The 19,117-nt window shown below is 45.2% G+C and overlaps 1 protein-coding gene across 1 annotated transcript in view; it reads right to left on the bottom strand.

Annotated features, from left to right (window-relative positions):
• Nucleotides 1–227: 227 nt before the first annotated feature.
• TPR1 (Tetratricopeptide repeat (TPR)-like superfamily protein) overlaps nucleotides 228–19,117 on the bottom strand; it is a 57,164-nt gene continuing 38,274 nt past the window's right edge. The window contains exons 4-6 of the mRNA XM_086514562.1: nucleotides 1,476–1,602; nucleotides 1,221–1,334; nucleotides 228–702 (exon numbers count right to left, since the gene is read on the bottom strand). Of these exons, the coding sequence (XP_086370688.1) occupies nucleotides 587–702; nucleotides 1,221–1,334; nucleotides 1,476–1,602 (357 nt within the window). The 3' untranslated portion in view covers nucleotides 228–586. The remainder of the gene's footprint in view (nucleotides 703–1,220; nucleotides 1,335–1,475; nucleotides 1,603–19,117) is intronic.

Raw genomic sequence — 19,117 nt, 5'->3', positions numbered from 1 at the left:
AATGACTAAATACAAAAATCCCCTACCAAAGCTATCAATGCCAGAACTAGGCTATCAAGTAATGTATGCATGAGATGCCAAGGCAGCGAAGCACTCTCCTTCTGTACGATAGGCTCCATAACTATTTCCATGTTGTACATAAAATGAGATATACTTTCTTCTAGTTATCATCTACTTGTAGAGACCGCTTCAAACTTAAATAACCAAGTGTAATAAAGGGCAAGCTCTGTCGTCTAAAGGAGGCCAGTATTTTCAGCCATTAAGGAAATTACATCAACTGCGAAAGCAATTAATTGATACTCAAAATCAAATGTACCACCTCAATTTGCTTTAAGATACAACTATGAAGAAGAGAGATTCCATTCATACCACTACGATGCTTCTTTAGATTTTTTCGCACTGCAGAATCCACATAACAGATTCGATCCATTCCTTCAACAATGGAATTGTAGCTTGAATTTCTACGGAGTCCCTTCGTTTCTGTGAAGATTTAGATGTGGGATCCAACGGAACAAGCCCTAAATCCCGCGAACAGCAAGGCAGGAAACAGAACCAAAACCTTTTTATGTGCTTATGATCACATCATTTACTTCTGAAAGGAAATTGAATACGAGCCAGTATTCGGATCTTGGACAGCCTTGAAGTTGTCCACACTCATTCCAAATTTTCCCAAGACAGTATTTCCCAAGTCCTTTAATTTTGCTGCATTTTCAAGAAAAAGCCAGATCAGCAAAAAGCATTTTGGGGCGCACGATGGCCGGACTACTGATCCCGACCCACAAATGCACAATATGCAGACTTCAACTTCTTGTAAGAGCTATTTATCTGGTTGTTAGCTTTCAACTTATTTGCAACTATTTCAGCATCTCTACTGACAGCCCACATTCTATTGTTGCGACCGCTGGCGGACAGGGCAAGGGGTGAAGATCTTCACAGAGAGAGAGAGAGAGAGAGAGAGAGAGAGAGAGAGAGAGAGAGAGAGAGAGAGAGAAGAGACTTCAAAGATCCATCCGACGAGTCTTGAACTCAGGACCCTGTACCCATGAAGTTTTAGGGTGAGAAAGAAAGAAAGTTTTTCCATGTGTGCACATGAAAAATGCAAGCTATACACTATGAGCATGAAGAAGACTGATTAGGGTCAGCTTTGTAAACCATAGCAATGGGAGAAAGTCAAGTTTTGAAGTGGATTGAAAATAAACAAACAAAATATGTGAGCAAACCTATCATCTCCTCTTTGAGCTTTTCCCTACGTTCTGCAACAATGGGTTCCAGTCGTCTAGCACCGGCTCTGGCTTGCTGGTTTTTCAGGTCGAACTCCAGCACCTTGTTATAATCTAAAGGCATGAATAGCAAACTCTTAGTGGCAAAGCAGATATTCGTATAAAAAAAGAACCGCTCAACCGCATTGAATGATGATCCATCCATTTTGCAAAGATAAGCTAGAAAGGCACAAAAGTTGAAAAATAAAACCCAACCTGCTAGAGCCTCATCTAAGTTATCAAGCTTCTCATGACTTTGAGCTCTCCTCATTAGTGCTTTGATATAAGCAGGATTGGATTCCAAAGCTTTTGTAGCATGCTCAACAGCTTCTTTGTACTGGGTCTGCAAACAAGCACACGATTGCAAAACATTATAATTCAATAATGGCAAAATTGCAGATATTAGCTGATTCGATTTGATGTAATGTAACCCATCCCTTGCATGTAATAAATTCAGTTCAATCCATAGCATCCCTCATATCCCCATTATATACCTCCACGAAAACTGGACTAAAAGAGGGGCTAAAACATTTGCACAAAACACAAAATCAAGAGACTCAAAGGGATAATGAAGCAAAACTAAACAGTAGTTCATCAAAAGAGACCTACTGAAAAAGGATGGGCAGAACAGATAAGAGAAGCCACTTAAATGAAAATCTAAGCAAGAACTCAACTTTGAAGACATGGACAACGTCAACAAGACCGCACAAAGACTTAATCCCTGAGAGAAGTGGCAGCAGAAGATATAGACGGATATGGTTGAAAACAGCAGCAACACGGACTATAGCAATCTCGAAATGGGAACCTTTAAGAGCAAACCCGTCGTGAAGATCCCCTAGATCTGTAGAGTACGTGCAGTTGGAGAGTTGCCCAGGGCAAGGGAGGGCACAGTAGGAGAGGAACCTGCAAAAAAGAAAAGGCTGAGAGAGGGGAGGGCAATATGGAACAAAAACGCTAGAGAGAAACACACTAGAGAGAGAAAATGTTTTTAAAGAGAGAAACATTGCTAGAGAGAGGAAACGCTGGAGAGAGAGAGAGAGAGAGAGAGAGAGAGAGAGAGAGACCCAAACCTCTTCTAATGCAAACATCGATGATAAACTCAATGACCAAGGAGTGGGCACCTGCTCTCCTTATATAGGGAGGCTGCCATGTTGCGCGACCTCCCCAAAACCCATGATCATAAAAGTAGGGAAAAAACTGCAAAAAAACCTCAAAAACTGCCCGTAGGCGGAAACTAGTGGCATAAAATATTTGGAAAAATAGTCCTCACTCCCTATGATCAACCCTTGAGACATACTAGGGCACTAGCAACTCCGGCAAGACTGGCGGGAGAGGTGACAAACTCTTAACACCCCCTTTCAACTCCTGGTCCGGGCTGCACACCATACCCAAGGAGCTGCTACGTGACATCTGAAGAAGAAGCTCATCTATCCCGGGTCCGAGAAGACAACAAGGCAAGGCACACCTCCTGACCTCCATTTGCTCTCCATTAGAAACTCTATTGTGTAGCTCTAATTGGCGTCTGTGAGTGTTGACACTGGTTCGTACATCTCGTAGAAAATCCAACACTCCTGAATCCTAGAGAGATACTCAGGTATCTCTACCATCCGCATCATATCAATTGAAGCACTCTGGTGCTCCCACGAATGTAACCACTCTCATCCGGCACACCGTGTAACATATGGTCCGAAGTAACTTGCCTGACAATAAACTCTACTAGATGTGAGTCCAAATCTGAAACACGCTGCCAAAACACTTCAAAGTCCATGTGACAAGTGGCAGCGGAAGATAGATGGATAAGGCTGAAAACAGCGGCACTAGGTGCAGAATCCCTTGGATCTGAGGGCCGAGTAGAGCTGGAGTGTCGCTTGAGGCAAGACGCAAGAGAGGGTAAAATAGGAGAGGAACCTGCCAAAACGCAAAGATTAAGAGAGGGGAGGGCGATCTGGAACAAAAACACTAGAGAGAGAAAAACGTTGGAGAGAGAATGCCGCTAGAGAGAGAAAACACTACTAGAGAGAGAGACTCAAAACGGTGGCAAACTCTACGAATGAAAACATTGATGATACAACTGGATGACTAAGGGATGGGCACCCCCACCTATTATGGGGAGACTGTGTAACCGGCCCGTGGTGGGGCGGTAGACGTTGGCTTTCACCCGAAATTCTTTACTTAAACACACACACAGAGCACTTTGCAAAGAGAACCTGCGACGGGAGTTAACACTTAAACACACACACGGCTCGGAAGCTAGAATGCTCCGAGCAGACGCCGACAACCTGTAGGCCCCAAAATTGGCGCCCCTTTCGGTATTTCTTTATTCTTTAGGAGGGTAAATTACAAGGTAAGGTCCTGGGAATCCTTCACGTGTATCCACCTAGATACCATTTGATTTGGCCAAATTTCGGCAGCATAACAGCCCCAAAACTTGCGCGAAACCCATTCCCCTGCTGGAACTTGCTTGCACTGACGTATACCCTCTGATTCCTGTCCAAAAACAGTAAATTCAGCACGCTGTATTTACTGGTTTTTGCCCTGTTTTCAGCCCCAAACAGTCCCCTAACTGTCCTTTGCCAGTGGGGCACGATTCCCAATGGTCCTGGCGTCCGTATGGCTGAAAAACAATCAAATTACAGTGCATACACAGCGTTGATTTTGCACCTGTACGGTGAGGTTATGACCCTCATCAGTGCCTGCTTTGGGGCAACAGTTAGCTACCCCTGTTCCTGCTCAAGGAGGCTCTTGCCTCAGCACAAAAGCATGAACCCACACAACTGTACATCAGTCAAATGAGTAGCCCTCTTGTGGGGCATCACATAACTGCACGTAGGGGAGAAAGAGAGCAGTATGTAGCGTGCGGGGCATCACTCCCGTCACCATACTGTGCATAGAGGGAAAGAAAGCACTCCATAGCTCTTAACCTGTGACAGGTTCTCAATGAAGCATCCTCCCAGCATAAATCGAGTGCCCTCTCTTCTGCCCTTGACCTGTAATGCATCTGTGAACAAATAGATGCAAAACGGAGAAGATTTCCATGGCTGCCAAAACCTGCGTATCGCTGAAAACGCAACAAAACAGCCCTGTAAACACGCATCTGATGCCTTCCAATGCTGAAAATGAGCTCCTTGGACCTAGACAAAGTCATGGGAAGCTCAAAAATGGAGAGAAATGGCTGAAAATCCAAGTTAACAGCCTCCAAAACTGCTCTCAAAAGTCAGTTACGGGTTCTGTTCTCCCAGACTTGGTAAATTGACCACAAAGTGCCACTTGGCACTCATACATGCAATTTCCCCGCATTGGGCTTCCTGCTTAAAAATCTCTCAACTTGTGCATCAGTTGACTTTGCAGCAGAGTACTAAAATGTTCCCTTGGTCATACCGAAGGTAATGACGCGAACACATTTCGTGGCCCAAAATAGCAGTTCCCTAAATTTTAGGAGATGCTTCCGTTGGGCTCCCGCTGGTCTTCTGACCATCTATCCTCATTGGGACCGCATCCAAAAGTGCAATGTGGCCCAACTGTCGGATACTTTCTGTTGGTGATCCCACCTTGACTTTATGCCTTTATTGAGTTCACTTCCTAGTATCCACCAACTTGCTATGTGCGACGGGGGGGACCTGCATGATCTTGCTCTAAGCCTAGACATCCTCTTACTGTACGAATTCCAGTGCCGACCAACTTCCCGTCTGCGGGTGAAACTACCGTTCACATTGGCCATACAATGTCCGACCATTTGCAACTTCAAAAAGAGGGTCTCAAAAATAAAACAAAAATCATTGGAAGAAACCAACAACTAAGGTTAGCAATTGCCACGTCCTCGTGACATACCCCCCTCTTGAAATCGCAAACGTCCTCGATTGCATACCATAAATACATGCCACTGATGATCTTGTGTTGTTAGCACTCTTTTATCATCGCATGTATCCGCAAGAAAGACTGTCAAAACATATGTACAAATGACTTAATGAGACCTTCATACTTTTGTCAAACTGTACAGTCCTGTTGCACTGAATCCATATGTACATTTGATGTACTAGCTCTATCATTACCCCTCCTTTGCACACGTTGGGTTGGGGCATAAGTAGGCTGTAACCCAAAGGCTTCAAGGTAATGCTGCAATACATTTGGTGACTCTGACAGTTCATGCTCTTCCATCCACTTTGCATCCATAGGTGGATAGTTCTTGAACTTCACCATAGCATCTTGCAACCTGTCCCTTAACTTTTACGTATGCAAAAGGCTCTTGCCTCTGCAAACGAGCATAATTCCACAACTTGACGTACCACCCACGACCAAGCAAGCTCAAATTTCAAGATGATTTACCAATGCGTCATAGAATCCAAGCAATCGCCTCAGAGAATCGGCAAGCAGCATGTCACCTGGCACACCCACATCACTCCCGCAGAAGATCAAGTGGCCAATCTACCACCGTGAGACCTCTCCCTATCTCATCTTGGTTCATACTTGCAAACCCTAAAACGCAGCAGAAAATCAGCCCTAATTTGACCACTTTTTAGCAGGGCGTACATGCGGAATTTCCTGTTTGTCCTGTGAAGAGGAACCCTCTTCCATAATTCCCTTCCCCTTGTCGGCCATAGTGTAATCCCCGTGTTCTTGCACTGTGTGTCTTTACCCTGAACAATCCAGGCTCACTCTTTGAGGAAAAAGTGATTGATATCCCGGCGATGGAACCATGTAACCGGCCCGTGGTGGGGCGGTAGGCGTTGGCTTTCACCCGAAATTCTTTACTTAAACACACACACAGAGCACTTTGCAAAGAGAACCTGCGACGGGAGTTAACACTTAAACACACACACGGCTCGGAAGCTAGAATGCTCCGAGCAGACGCCGACAACCTGTAGGCCCCAAAATTGGCGCCCCTTTCGGTATTTCTTTATTCTTTAGGAGGGTAAATTACAAGGTAAGGTCCTGGGAATCCTTCACGTGTATCCACCTAGATACCATTTGATTTGGCCAAATTTCGGCAACATAACAGCCCCAAAACTTGCGCGAAACCCATTCCCCTGCTGGAACTTGCTTGCACTGACGTATACCCTCTGATTCCTGTCCAAAAACAGTAAATTCAGCACGCTGTATTTACTGGTTTTTGCCCTGTTTTCAGCCCCAAACAGTCCCCTAACTGTCCTTTGCCAGTGGGACAGATTCCCAATGGTCCTGGCGTCCGTATGGCTGAAAAACAGTCAAATTACAGCGCATACACAGCGCTGATTTTGCACCTGTACGGTGAGGTTATGACCCTCACCAGTGCCTGCTTTGGGACAGCAGTTAGCTACCCCTGTTCCTGCTCAAGGAGGCTCTTGCCTCAGCACAAAAGCATGAACCCACACAACTGTACATCAGTCAAATGAGTAGCCCTCTTGTGGGGCATCACATAACTGCACGTAGGGGAGAAAGAGAGCAGTATGTAGCGTGCGGGGCATCACTCCCGTCACCATACTGTGCATAGAGGGAAAGAAAGCACTCCATAGCTCTTAACCTGTGACAGGTTCTCAATGAAGCATCCTCCCAGCATAAATCGAGTGCCCTCTCTTCTGCCCTTGACCTGTAATGCATCTGTGAACAAATAGATGCAAAAAGGAGAAGATTTCCATGGCTGCCAAAACCTGCGTATCGCTGAAAACGCAGCAAAACAGCCCTGTAAACACGCATCTGATGCCTTCCAATGCTGAAAATGAGCTCCTTGGACCTAGACAAAGTCATGGGAAGCTCAAAAATGGAGAGAAATGGCTGAAAATCCAAGTTAACAGCCTCCAAAACTGCTCTCAAAAGTCAGTTACGGGTTCTGTTCTCCCAGACTTGGTGAATTGACCACAAAGTGCCACTTGGCACTCATACATGCAATTTCCCCGCATTGGGCTTCCTGCTTAAAAATCTCTCAACTTGTGCATCAGTTGACTTTGCAGCAGAGTACTAAAATGTTCCCTTGGTCATACCGAAGGTAATGACGCGAACACATTTCGTGGCCCAAAATAGCAGTTCCCTAAATTTTAGGAGATGCTTCCGTTGGGCTCCCGCTGGTCTTCTGACCATCTATCCTCATTGGGACCGCATCCAAAAGTGCAATGTGGCCCAACTGTCGGATACTTTCTGTTGGTGATCCCACCTTGACTTTATGCCTTTATTGAGTTCACTTCCTAGTATCCACCAACTTGCTATGTGCGACGGGGGGGACCTGTATGATCTTGCTCTAAGCCTAGACATCCTCTTACTGTACGAATTCCAGTGCCGACCAACTTCCCGTCTGCGGGTGAAACTACCGTTCACATTGGCCATACAATGTCCGACCATTTGCAACTTCAAAAAGAGGGTCTCAAAAATAAAACAAAAATCATTGGAAGAAACCAACAACTAAGGTTAGCAATTGCCACGTCCTCGTGACAGACTGCCATATTGCTCGATGAATTGTGTGCAACCAAAGTGATTTATGGTGATAACTCACAATGAGTGCTTAGTGCGTACTCAAGGTCCTTTTACTTCATGAGATAGATGTGCAAAAGACTAGAGAAGAAGCGAGAATGATACTGTGAGTGAAGGTTCTATGAGTAATAGAGAGAGAAGAAGACTTAACATTGAATGGGGTCCCAAACCCCCTCCTGTCCCTATCGCTAGAGAGGTACTTGCTTTGCATTGCACAAATGATGATACAACGAATTTGGATGATGATGGGATCTTGCGATAGATGCTTGGATCATAGTTACCCGGAACAAGAACGGGGAACGGGAACGGGAGGGTCCGGAACGGGACGGGAACGGGGAGGAGGAGGGGGGCCGGAACGGGAACGAGGCCAGAACGGTCAACTTAAGTAAGGCTTGAATTACCTCCATTCAGCTTAGTCCCAAATAAACTCCTAAACAACCCCAAAACTGCTCCCAAATCTGCACCAAATATGTTCCCCAAACAGCTCCAAATCTGCCCCCAAAAGCCTACTTTTTTGCCCTCACATGCCTACTTTTGCCCATTTCGCCCCGCGTTCCCCCGTTCCACCTCATGTTCCCCCTGTTCTGGAACACTGTTCCAGTTACACCCCATTCCGGAACGGTGTTCCCTTCCTGACTCCGTTTCGGGAACGGGACTCGTCCAGAACGCCGTTTCAGAACGTTTGGCATGTTTTCCACCCGTTCCTTGTTACACTGGCTTGGATCTGGAGGCTAAGGGCTGAAAACTGAAAATGTTAATGATGAGGCTTGAATCTACGACAGATAGGGATGTTGGCAATGATGATGGTCAAAACGCAATGCTACCAAAAATCTGCTACTGAGGCTGGCGATGGGTGGATGGGTGAAAAATGCTTAAGGTAGAGATGGAAAAACGCTAGGCTGTACTTGTGTTGTTGGTACTGGTACCCACGGTACTACACAGGCAACAGAAGCTGGGTCAAGCAATATCAGCTAGAGCCCCACCAATTCTAAAAAGGGATGCTAGGTGTCAATTATTAATAAGTTATCAAACCTATTAATAAGAGGTGCTTCATATGTAGTTATTACCTAGGTTTGGTACTAATGATTCTATTTGGGAACTGTCACGAGACTGTGACAACCACTATCTATATTTGTTCGTCTCTTTCCTTTGATTTTTATTTAATTTTTGGGACTCTTTTTGAAATCACAAATGCCTAGACATTGCATGGCCGGTGTGAAACAGCCGTTGGCCGAGAATTTCACCCGCAGGAGTCAAGGCCAAGCAGCCACAAGATGGTTGGGCCGATCGGCGCCGGAATTCAATAAGTAAAGAACTGGCTAGGCTCAGTTAAAGTCATTTAGGCCCCTCGGCAGGACTTTATAAGTTGGTGGATACTAGAATAAACCAGAAGGAGCAAATTGAACACATGGCAGTAGGAGAGCAATCTGCATGTCAACTCTCACACTCCAGAAGCTCATCCCAAGAGCGGGTGCCCAAAATTGAAGAGAAGGCTGATTTGCAACTCAGAAGTGACTACAGTGTGTGTGTGAGTAGTGGATGCAAGCGATCACAGCTCTAATTAAAAGCTTGCTGAAACCGGCCCGTAGGGCGGTAGACTTTGGCTTTCACCCGAAACTTTACTTTAAGCTTTAACACACAGAGAAACCTTGCAGAAGGAACCTGTAACCGGAATTAACACTTCAAAGCACACATGGCTCGGAAGCTAGAATGCTCCGAGCAGACGTCGACAACCTGTAGGCTCCAACAACTGGCGCCCCTTAGGGTATTTCTTTATTCCTTTAGAGGGTAAAGTTACAAAACTAGAGTCCTTGGGATCTTCACCTGTATCCAACTAGATCACACCTGTTCTGGTAAAATTTCGGCAACATAACGGCCTTAAAACTTGTCCTGAACAAATCCCCCTGCTAGAACTCGCTTCCAAAGACCTAAACCCTCTGTTTTCAACCCAAAAAGAGCAATTACAGCTTGCTGTATTTACTGGTTTTTACCCTGTTTTCAGCCCTAAGCAGCCCCGGAATTGTCCTCTTAACACTCGGGCACTGTTCCCAATGCTTCTGGCATCCATACGGCTGCAAAAACAGTCCAAAAACAGCGCATAACCAGCGCTGAAAATGCACCTGTAAGGTGAGGTTATCACCCTCACCTGTGCTTGCTTTTGGAGTAGCAGTTAGCTACTCCTAGTCTTGCTCAAAGAGGCTCTTGCTTCAGCACAGAAGCATAAGAACACACAACTGTACATAGGTCAAATGAAGAGCCCTCTTGTGGGGCATCACATAACTGCACGGAGGGGAGAGAGAGAGAGCAGTGTAGAGTGCGCAAGACATCACTTCTTGCACTATACTATACATGAGAGGGAAAGCTTGCGCACAATAGCTTTGGTACCTGCAACAACCCACCATACAGATGAAAAATGCAATCCCCACGTTTATTTCAACGCTTCTCTCTCTCTCTCAAGGTGGAAAATGCCCAAAAATGTGCCAAGTGGCACTCATGCATGGTTTTCATGTTTGGTACCTTCCGGTCTAAAAATATCTTAACCGGTTGCTTAGTTGACTTAGCGGCAATAAAATGTTCCTCTTGTCATTCTAAAGCTAATGACGCGGACAGATTTCATGGCCCAAAATAGCAGTTCCCTAAATTTTAGGAGATGCTTCCATTGGACTCTCACTGGTCATTTGACCATCTTTCGCCATTGGGATCACGTCCAAAAATGCAATGTAGCCTAGTTCTTGGGTGACTTTCTCTTGGTGACCCAACCTTGGCATTGTGCCTCCATTGAGTTAGTTTCCTAGTATCCATCAACTTATTAAGTGTGGGGAGGGGACCTAAATGACTTTGAATTGAGCTATGATACCCTTTTACTACTCGAATTCCAGTGCCAACCAACTTCCTGTCTGCGGGTGAAACTACTGTTCCACACTGGCCATACAATGTCCGGCCATTTGCAACTTCAAAAAGAGGGTCTCAAAAATTAAACAAAAATCATCGGAAAGAAACCAACAACTAAGGTTAGCAGTTGCCACGTCCTCGTGACATACCCCCCTCTTGAAATCACAAATGTCCTCGATTGCATACCATAAATACATGCCATTGATGATCTTGTGTTGTTAGCACTCTTTTATCATCGCATGTATCTGCAAGAAAGATGATAAGACATAGATACAAATGACTTAATGAGACCATATTTTTGTCATTAGTGAACATTGTACATTTAACATTTAAACAACGATACAGACTTCTATTACACTGAATCCATATGTACACTTGATGTGCTACCTCTATCATTACCCCTCCTTTGCACACGTTGTGTTGGGGCATATGGAGGCTGTAACCCAAAGGCCTCAACGTAAAGCTGCAATACATTTGGTGACTCTGATAGTTCATGCTCTTCCATCCACTTTGCATCCATAGGTGGATTGTCACGTGACACATCCAACCCTATGTGTCCGTGGACAAGCTACAGCACGACCAGGGTTCAGTAAGTCTAGAATAGGAAGTGATCCGACACTTTTGTGAGTCTGTTCGCAGACCGTGCATGCCCAGACACTTAAAAGTAGATGCATATCCTCCGGTTGCACACAGCATGATCATCAACATCCATCATGGGAATTTTCCAATGCATTAAACCTATTTTCCCTATTTTTGACATTTTTCACTTATTTATTAAGTGCTAAGATAATATATAAGCAAACCAAAGCTAGCACTTTTTGGCAGATGAGGCAACAGAAGCATTGCTCAGCAGGCTGACTCTCAGCAAGAACAAGAACTCGAACCTGACGTTTCCATCAAGGCAGCCCAGCGAATTCCAGCACAGTAGGTAAGCATTTTCCCTTCAGCCCTTGGCGTTTTCAGCAGCCCTCTCCATCGCCAATACCCTCAGTCATAAGCACTTGAAAGCATCAGCAGCAGTAGCGTTTTATGGTACTACTGTCCAACGTTTTCAACCAGCCCTTCAGCGTTTTCCATGCAGTACAGGCTAGCGTTTTGCACAAGCATGTCAGCGTTTTGCAAGCCATAAAAACCTGCATTTCAGCAAGGCAAATTTAGCAGTACAACCGAGTTGAAGACCCAGCAAAGACAGCGTTTTTGGCACGCAAGACATAGTAGCAGATCAACCCCGATTTGGAGCAATAGTACCGATTCGAAGCACTCAGTTTTCAGCCTTAGCATCGTCTTCGTCGTCCACTCCGTCGACATCGACATAGCCCATTAGATTTGCATTCAACCAATGTCCAGATTGTGCAATCAATAGTAGACCACTCTCGCCATCGAGAGTGGGGCCCTTGGAGGAGGGTTTTACAACGTCTCTGGTGTCGTATTCTCTTCTCTCTCTATCTCTCAGTCTCATGAACCTTCACGCACAGTGTCCATTCACTTTGTTTGTGTCCATTGCAATCTCTCATTAAAGAACGGAAGGCTCTCCCTTCCATAAGTAAAAGGAACCTTGAGCACAGTTCGGAGCACTCATCTTGAGCAAAGTTCAACATTCGCTTCCGATGCACCTTACATTGGTATCAGAGTTTTGGCAATGTTTTGTATCACTCAAGGAAAGAACCACATATTTTTTTTTTGCTTGTTGAGGTCGCACGAACCCAAGTTCACTTGGGCGTGTCGATTCCTAATAGTGTTTTTGAAGAGTGACAGGAAACCCAAGAAAGAAGGGCTTGTCCAGCCTCCCCTTGTGCCTCTTTTCACTCATTGAGAGAGGACCATGCACTTAGCGGCCAGCCAATCGATGTGAGGTGGGAAAAAGCAACCTTGGTGTGAGCGCAAGGCCACCAAGGGGTGCACCCACGGAAAAGAGCAGAACTCGGGTGAAGAGAAGATCCTTCTCTCACACAGATTGCAAGTGAAAGAAGAACCTCAAGAACCTCAAGACCCTCAAGAACCTCAAGAACTCAAGATCCTCAAGAACTCAAGAACCCAAGAACCCACAAGAACCCAAGTTCCTCGTGAACCAAAGATCACAGTGCATGGTCATCACCCAAAGCGGAATGGATACTTCGCATGGAGGTGATGGGCATGAAAGTAGTGAAGAAGAATTTCCTCACCATGGAGGTTTTCCTAAGCCTCCCCCTTCGCCATCTACGCGAGGGATTGCACCAAATCCTATGGAGGCCTTGGTAAAATCAATAATGGACATGATGGCACGACAAGAAGCGACTCACTTTGACAGGGAACGCGAGCGCGATAAACGCAAAGAAAGAAAAGCAGACAGAAAAGTGGCTACTGAGTGTGAGCAAATGCGCTTGGGAGCCGAAGCAAGACGAGCGGCCTTCGAGGCCGATTGAGAGGTTCAAAGGGACCTCCGCACTCAAGGATTGGTTCGACAAGTTCTTGCCTCGAAGTCTGAGCCAGCCAAAGATGTTGGTAGTTCATCAAGTGACGCAAGCCGAGATTCGGACTCCGACAACCCGGTCATAGAGAAGATCTAGTTCAGTAAGTATGATGGTAAGATGGATGCCACGCATATTCATTCTTGGTTGCATCAATTTAATGCTTGTTTTGCAACAACTAAGAAGACAGGAAATAGCAAGGTTTTGACGGCAACTATGTACCTTGCCGATGATGCCATCAATTGGTACCACGCATGGCAAGAGGCACAGTTAGCCGTGCACCTAGAGGAAGCCGACGAATTCACACCCCTTTCCTTCAATTGGGCTGATTTCCAAGAGAAGCTCAAGGCGCGGTTTATGCCACCTAAATACCTCGCACGATTGAAGGACGATTGGCACGCTCTCAAGCAAAATGGTATGCCAGTTATGTCTTTCTCTAATCGTGTTTTGCAGCTCGGCACTCAATTACGCAAATCGGATGCGGAGCGCAAGGAGGCATTCCTTGATGGATTGGACGAGTATATCAAGTATGATGTCGAGGTGCTCGATCCAATCGATCTCAACAAGGCGGTAGCGATTGCTCTTGCACACGAAATGAAGCACAACAAGGGAAAGCCTAAGAAAAACAAGAGTACCTCTCAAACTTCGCAGAACCCTCAGAACGGTAAGAATGGTAAGAACGATAACTCTTCTAACCAATCTTCCAATAGTCTCTCAAAAAGGAACTCTCAAAGTGAACCTAAGGGTAAGGCTAACACAATTGCTAAATCTAAGCTCACTCTAGATGAAAAAGTAGCACAAGGAATTCTAGGAGGATACATCACGTCGGAAGAGCAAAGCATTTGTTCTAAGGAAGGTCGTTGTTTTCATTGTCACATTAAGGTTCACATAAAAAGAACATGTTCTAAGCTTGACTCTAATGAATCTACAGAATCCACAGAACCCACTTCGTATGTCAATGCAATCAATGACAACACGAGTGTGCCCCAAGTTTCTCATGACCCTTCCATTGATGAGTCTCTCATTAAATGTTATGGTCATATGACGGGGCAGCGTTTTGTCATATAATTTGACGCAGGCAGTATGCATGATGTGATTAGTCCCTCTCTTGTTGAGAGAGCCCGCCTAGACGTTAGTCAGAAATCTCCTCTCGAGGTCTCTGGCTTCGCTCCCGGTATGGACTCTCTCATCACGAAAGAGTGCCTTGATGTGTTGTTTACAATTCAATAAGCTGCTTTCCATAAAAAAAAATTCGTCTCTCCTCTCTCAGGATGTGATATGATTTTGGGCATTCGATGGTTTCGTGAGCATAACCCTCTCATTGATTGGGCAAAAAATACGTTCTCTTTCAATGCCAAAAGTGACTCTCCCATTGTCATTCATGGAGAGCAAGTTGTTCATTCTCCATCTCTCATTTCTAATGTGCAGGCGAAGATTCAACGGATTCAAGAGAAGGAGACTCTTTCGGTCTCGTCTTCTCCAACGCATGATACACAAGATTTGCATGATGATAAGCATGATGAATTGCCTGATATAAGCAATGATGATTTAAATGACAATGACAAGCATGATGATTTGGATGACAATGACAAGCCTGATGATTTGCATGATAATTACGATGTGATTTCTCACGAGCATGATGATTTGTATGATCCAGACGTGATTGTTCACAAGGATGATGGTTTAATTGATGCTTTTTCAAGCGAAGCTAACCTCGTTGCAAATTCAATCAGTCACGAAGAATCGATCTTGGCTTTCGAGTCGAGGTCCAAAGAACCTCCTCGGGAAGAACCGATCGTTGCTCTCGCGCTTAGGTCCACAGAACCCTCACAGGAAGTACTATGTGTTCGAATGATTAGTCAGCAAGCATTGTTCAAGTGTTTCATTCGTGATAGTTTCCTGTATTTTAGTCCGCGTCTTTATGTGATCCCTTTTCCTAAGCATGACATATTGTACGTTGAGCACGTTTCACTTATGAATGAGCACGGATGTATGCGGATTCTTCATGAAAAGCTGAAAAGTATGCATTCAAAAAAGTCACATTTCATGTCTCTTCCTTGGCACGACACAGTTGTAGAACGAGCACAAGAAAGTATGAGCACCAAGCATGGCGTTTCCGTTGTGAATAGCTATAGTTGATTGATTTAGATCAAAAAGACACTATTCGATCTCATTGTTTGCGTGTGTGTGGTGAACGGTTTGGCACTCCATCTATTTGTTCATCTACATTGCATGCACAGTCTTTTAGAAAGACGCGATTTTTTCCAATCACTTTATATGGAATAGGTATGTTCATGGTTTTGTGTTGGAAGTGGTTTCAGGAATTTTCAGCCATGGAGATTCTTAAAGAAGGTGGACCTACATCCATAGACAAAGTTGAAGAATTGAAGGAGCCACAAAAGACTTTGTGTCGCTTTCGGCACGGCCCAAGGAAGCAAGCGTTGCAGACCTTTATGAAGTTCAAGTACCGCACGACCCACACATGAGAGTGGGCCGGCGAAGAGTCCTTTCCAAGATTCTGGATGTTGTTGGCGATCTCCCTCGATGCCATACAGTTCGGTACCAGTACCTCACTTTGAAAAGGAGGGGATGTCACGTGACATCCAACCCTATGTGTCCGTGGACAAGCTACAACATGACCAGGGTTCAGTTAGTCAAGTCAGTCTAGAATAGGAAGTGATCTGGCACTTTTGTGAGTCTGTTCGCAGACCGTGCATGCCCAAACACTTGAAGTAGATGCATATCCTCTGGTTGCACACAGCATGATCATCAGCATTCCCATCAAAATCATCATGGGAATTTTCCAGTGCATTAAACCTATGTTCCCTATTTTTGACATTTTTCACTTATTTATTAAGTGACTTTTGTTGGGAACTAGGTAGGGCAATTTTGCTAAGATAATATATAAGCAAATCAAAGCTAGCACTTTCTGGCAGATGAGGCAACAGGAGCATTGCTCAGCAGGCCGACTCTCAGCAAGAACAAGAACTCCAACCTAGCATTTCCATCAAGGCAGCCCAACGTTTTTTTCTCGGCCCTAAGCACTTGAAAGCATCAGCAGCAGTAGCGTTTTATGGTACTGCTGTCCAGAGTTTTCAACCAGCCCTTCAGCGTTTTCCATGCAGTACAGGCTAGCGTTTTGCACAAGCATGTCAGGTTTCGCAAGCCATAAAAACCTGAATTTCAGCAAGGCAAATTTAGCAGTACAACCGAGTTGAAGACCCAGCAAAGACAGCGGTTTTGGCACGCAAGACACAGTAGCAGATCAGCCCCGATTTGGGATGCAAAACCTACTAAATAATCAAACTCCTCTGCAAACTAAGGAGCCTCACTCTCCTGCTCACCCCCAACAGTGCCTACTGTAAGAGGCACCCAAGATTAAATCTCAAAGGAATCCAAAGTATCTAAACTTGCTTATCATGGGAAAACTCATGCTAATCCTGAACTACCACCAACTACTGATCCTCATGCTCTATCCCTTTGTCCAACAGCTCCGGCAACCACAGTTAAACGGAACGGGAACGGGAACGGGAAGGTCCAGAATGGGACGGGAACAGGGAGGAGGAGGAAGGGCCGGAACGGGACGGGAACGGGAACGGTCGACTAAAGTAAAACTTGAATTACCTCCATTCAACTTAGTCCCAAATCAACTCCTAAACAACCCCAAACCTGCCCTCAAACTAACGCGCCCCAAATGCCTACTTTTGCCCGTTCCCCACCGTTCTGGAACACCGTACCGGTTACACCCCGTTCCGGAACGGCATTCTGTTCCCAACTCCGTTTCGTGGGACTCGTCCGGAACACCATTTCAAAACGTTTGAATTGCGTTCCGCCCGTTCCTTGTTACACTTGTCAGGTGCAGCAGAAGAGATTAAGGATTTGCTCGTATCTAGTACTCCGCACACAAACACAAGGGACACTTTACTTCACTTGAAAGAACTGAACTGAACTGGAAGAAAGAGAGACGAGAGAGAGAAAAGAGACGACACAGGGATGTCGGGTCCCAACCCTCATGGCCCCCTTGCTCTGTTGCTAGAGCAAGTACTTTCTTTATTCTTGCAAATGCTGATACAATGACTAAATGTTAAGGATTTGCTCGTATCTAGTACTCCGCACACAAACACAAGGGACACTTTACTTCACTTGAATGATGAGCGACGCAAATTTCGCTTTTTCTCTACTTAAATGAGAAAGAGAGAGAGAATGCTTTTGCTTTCATGTTTTGACTCTCTGTGAGAGAGAGAGAGAGAGCAATTGCTTTTGATTTGAAGCTTTTGGGGCTCTGCTTTTGGGCATCCCTTGTAACCTTTAAATTAGTGGTGAGGGCCTCACTTCTCAGAGCATCTGGACGCAGAGTCTGAGAGTGAAACCCTACCGCTCTCTTGTACTTTGATGATTGATTAATACAAAAAGAAATACCGAAAGGGGCGCCAGTCTTTGGGGCCAATATCTCTAGGCACGGAACTCCGCCGGGCTAGTGCAAATCTATTGTGATCTGTGAATTGTTTTGAAGTGGTTATTTGGTGTTGTCGCGGTTGATTCTTGACTTGGAGTGTCCAAGTCTGTTACAAATGTCACAAAGTGATGACGTGGCGGACAGCAGAAACCCTAATTTCCGGAAATCGCGGAGGCGGATTATTTTTAAAAAAAATATGTATATATATATATATATTTTAAGAAAATGATGAGCGACACAAATTTTGCTTTTTCTCTACTTAAATGAGAAAGAGAGAGAGAATGCTTTTGCTTTCATGTTTTGACTCTCTGTGAGAGAGAGAGAGCAATTGCTTTTGATTTGAAGCTTTTGGGGCTCTGCTTTTGGGCATCCCTTGTAACCTTTAAATTAGTGGTGAGGGCCTCACTTCTCAGAGCATCTGGATGCAGAGTCTGAGAGTGAAACCCTAACCGCTCTCTTGTACTTTGATGATTGATTAATATAAAAAGAAATACCGAAAGGGGCGCCAGTCTTTGGGGCCAATATCTCTAGGCACGGAACTCCGCCGGGCCAGTGCAAATCTATTGTGATCTGTGAATTGTTTTGAAGTGGTTATTTGGTGCTGTCGCGGTTGATTCTTGACTTGGAGTGTCCAAGTCTGTTACAGTGGTATCAGAGCACGGCCGATTTCTCTTCTACGGGAAATCCGATCCCCGAATTTTTTTTCCGCGGCACCTATGGCTTCAGGCAATGATCAGTCGACTCCCTCTGCATTTGGAGATGCGGGCTGGGATCACAACGAAGATTCAGGCAGAGAGTATGGCCCGCCTTGGCCTACTTAGGCGGAGCGGCGAGAGATAGAGCGTCGCCAGTTGATCAGCGATGCAACAAAGATGATGCTCAATTTTGCCAAGGACCCGAAGATGGCAAAATATATGAACTAGACCTCTTTGGAAGAGGTACAGACGGAGTGGCAGAGAACCACAACACCACTCCCGAAACCCGCTCTCAAGAAACCTTCTGCCTCCAAGAAATATACGGAGAAGGAACTGGAGAACGTGGTTGATGCACGGATTGCTCAGCTTTTTGACACGCAAAAGAAAGCCAAAAAGCACGGCAAAAAGCAGAAGAAAGGCACTGACTTCCCGGGATATTTGGGTCGTCGATCGACATTTGACAAGGCAAAGAAATTGAAGAAGCGCGTCAAGTTTGAAGACCTACCCAGTTCTTCTTCTTCTTCTTCTGACAGTTCTTCTAGCTCCTCGGATTCGAGCGAAGAAGACAGAAAAGGTAAAAAGCGAAGCAAGAAGCAAAGCTTCGGAACGGGCAAGAAAAAGGCAAAGAAGGCTACATCTCGCCCAGAGACTGACAGTTCTACTGAGGACTCGTCTACAGACAGCTCAGATTCCGATGACGGAAAGTTTTATGCGAACAAGAAGAATTTTTACAAAGCCAACCAGTATGACTTTCTCGAAGATAAAAGCAAGAAAGTCCGAGAGTTTAAGGAAGGTGGCCACTCGATCAAGTTTGATACTTTTTCAGGATACTCGGATGCTTCGAAGGCTGTGTCTTTTTTCAGCAGTTTGACATCGCTTTCGCGGGAGGACGCTATTCAGAGCACTCCAAGATTCAGAGAGCTGCCTCTT

The sequence above is a fragment of the Adiantum capillus-veneris genome, chromosome 6, assembly GCF_014529385.1.
Source record: "Adiantum capillus-veneris isolate H3 chromosome 6, ASM1452938v2, whole genome shotgun sequence".
NCBI lineage: Eukaryota > Viridiplantae > Streptophyta > Polypodiopsida > Polypodiales > Pteridaceae > Adiantum > Adiantum capillus-veneris.
The sequence above is the reverse complement of the archived record's forward strand: the minus strand, read 5'-3'. Positions and strand labels throughout refer to the sequence as shown.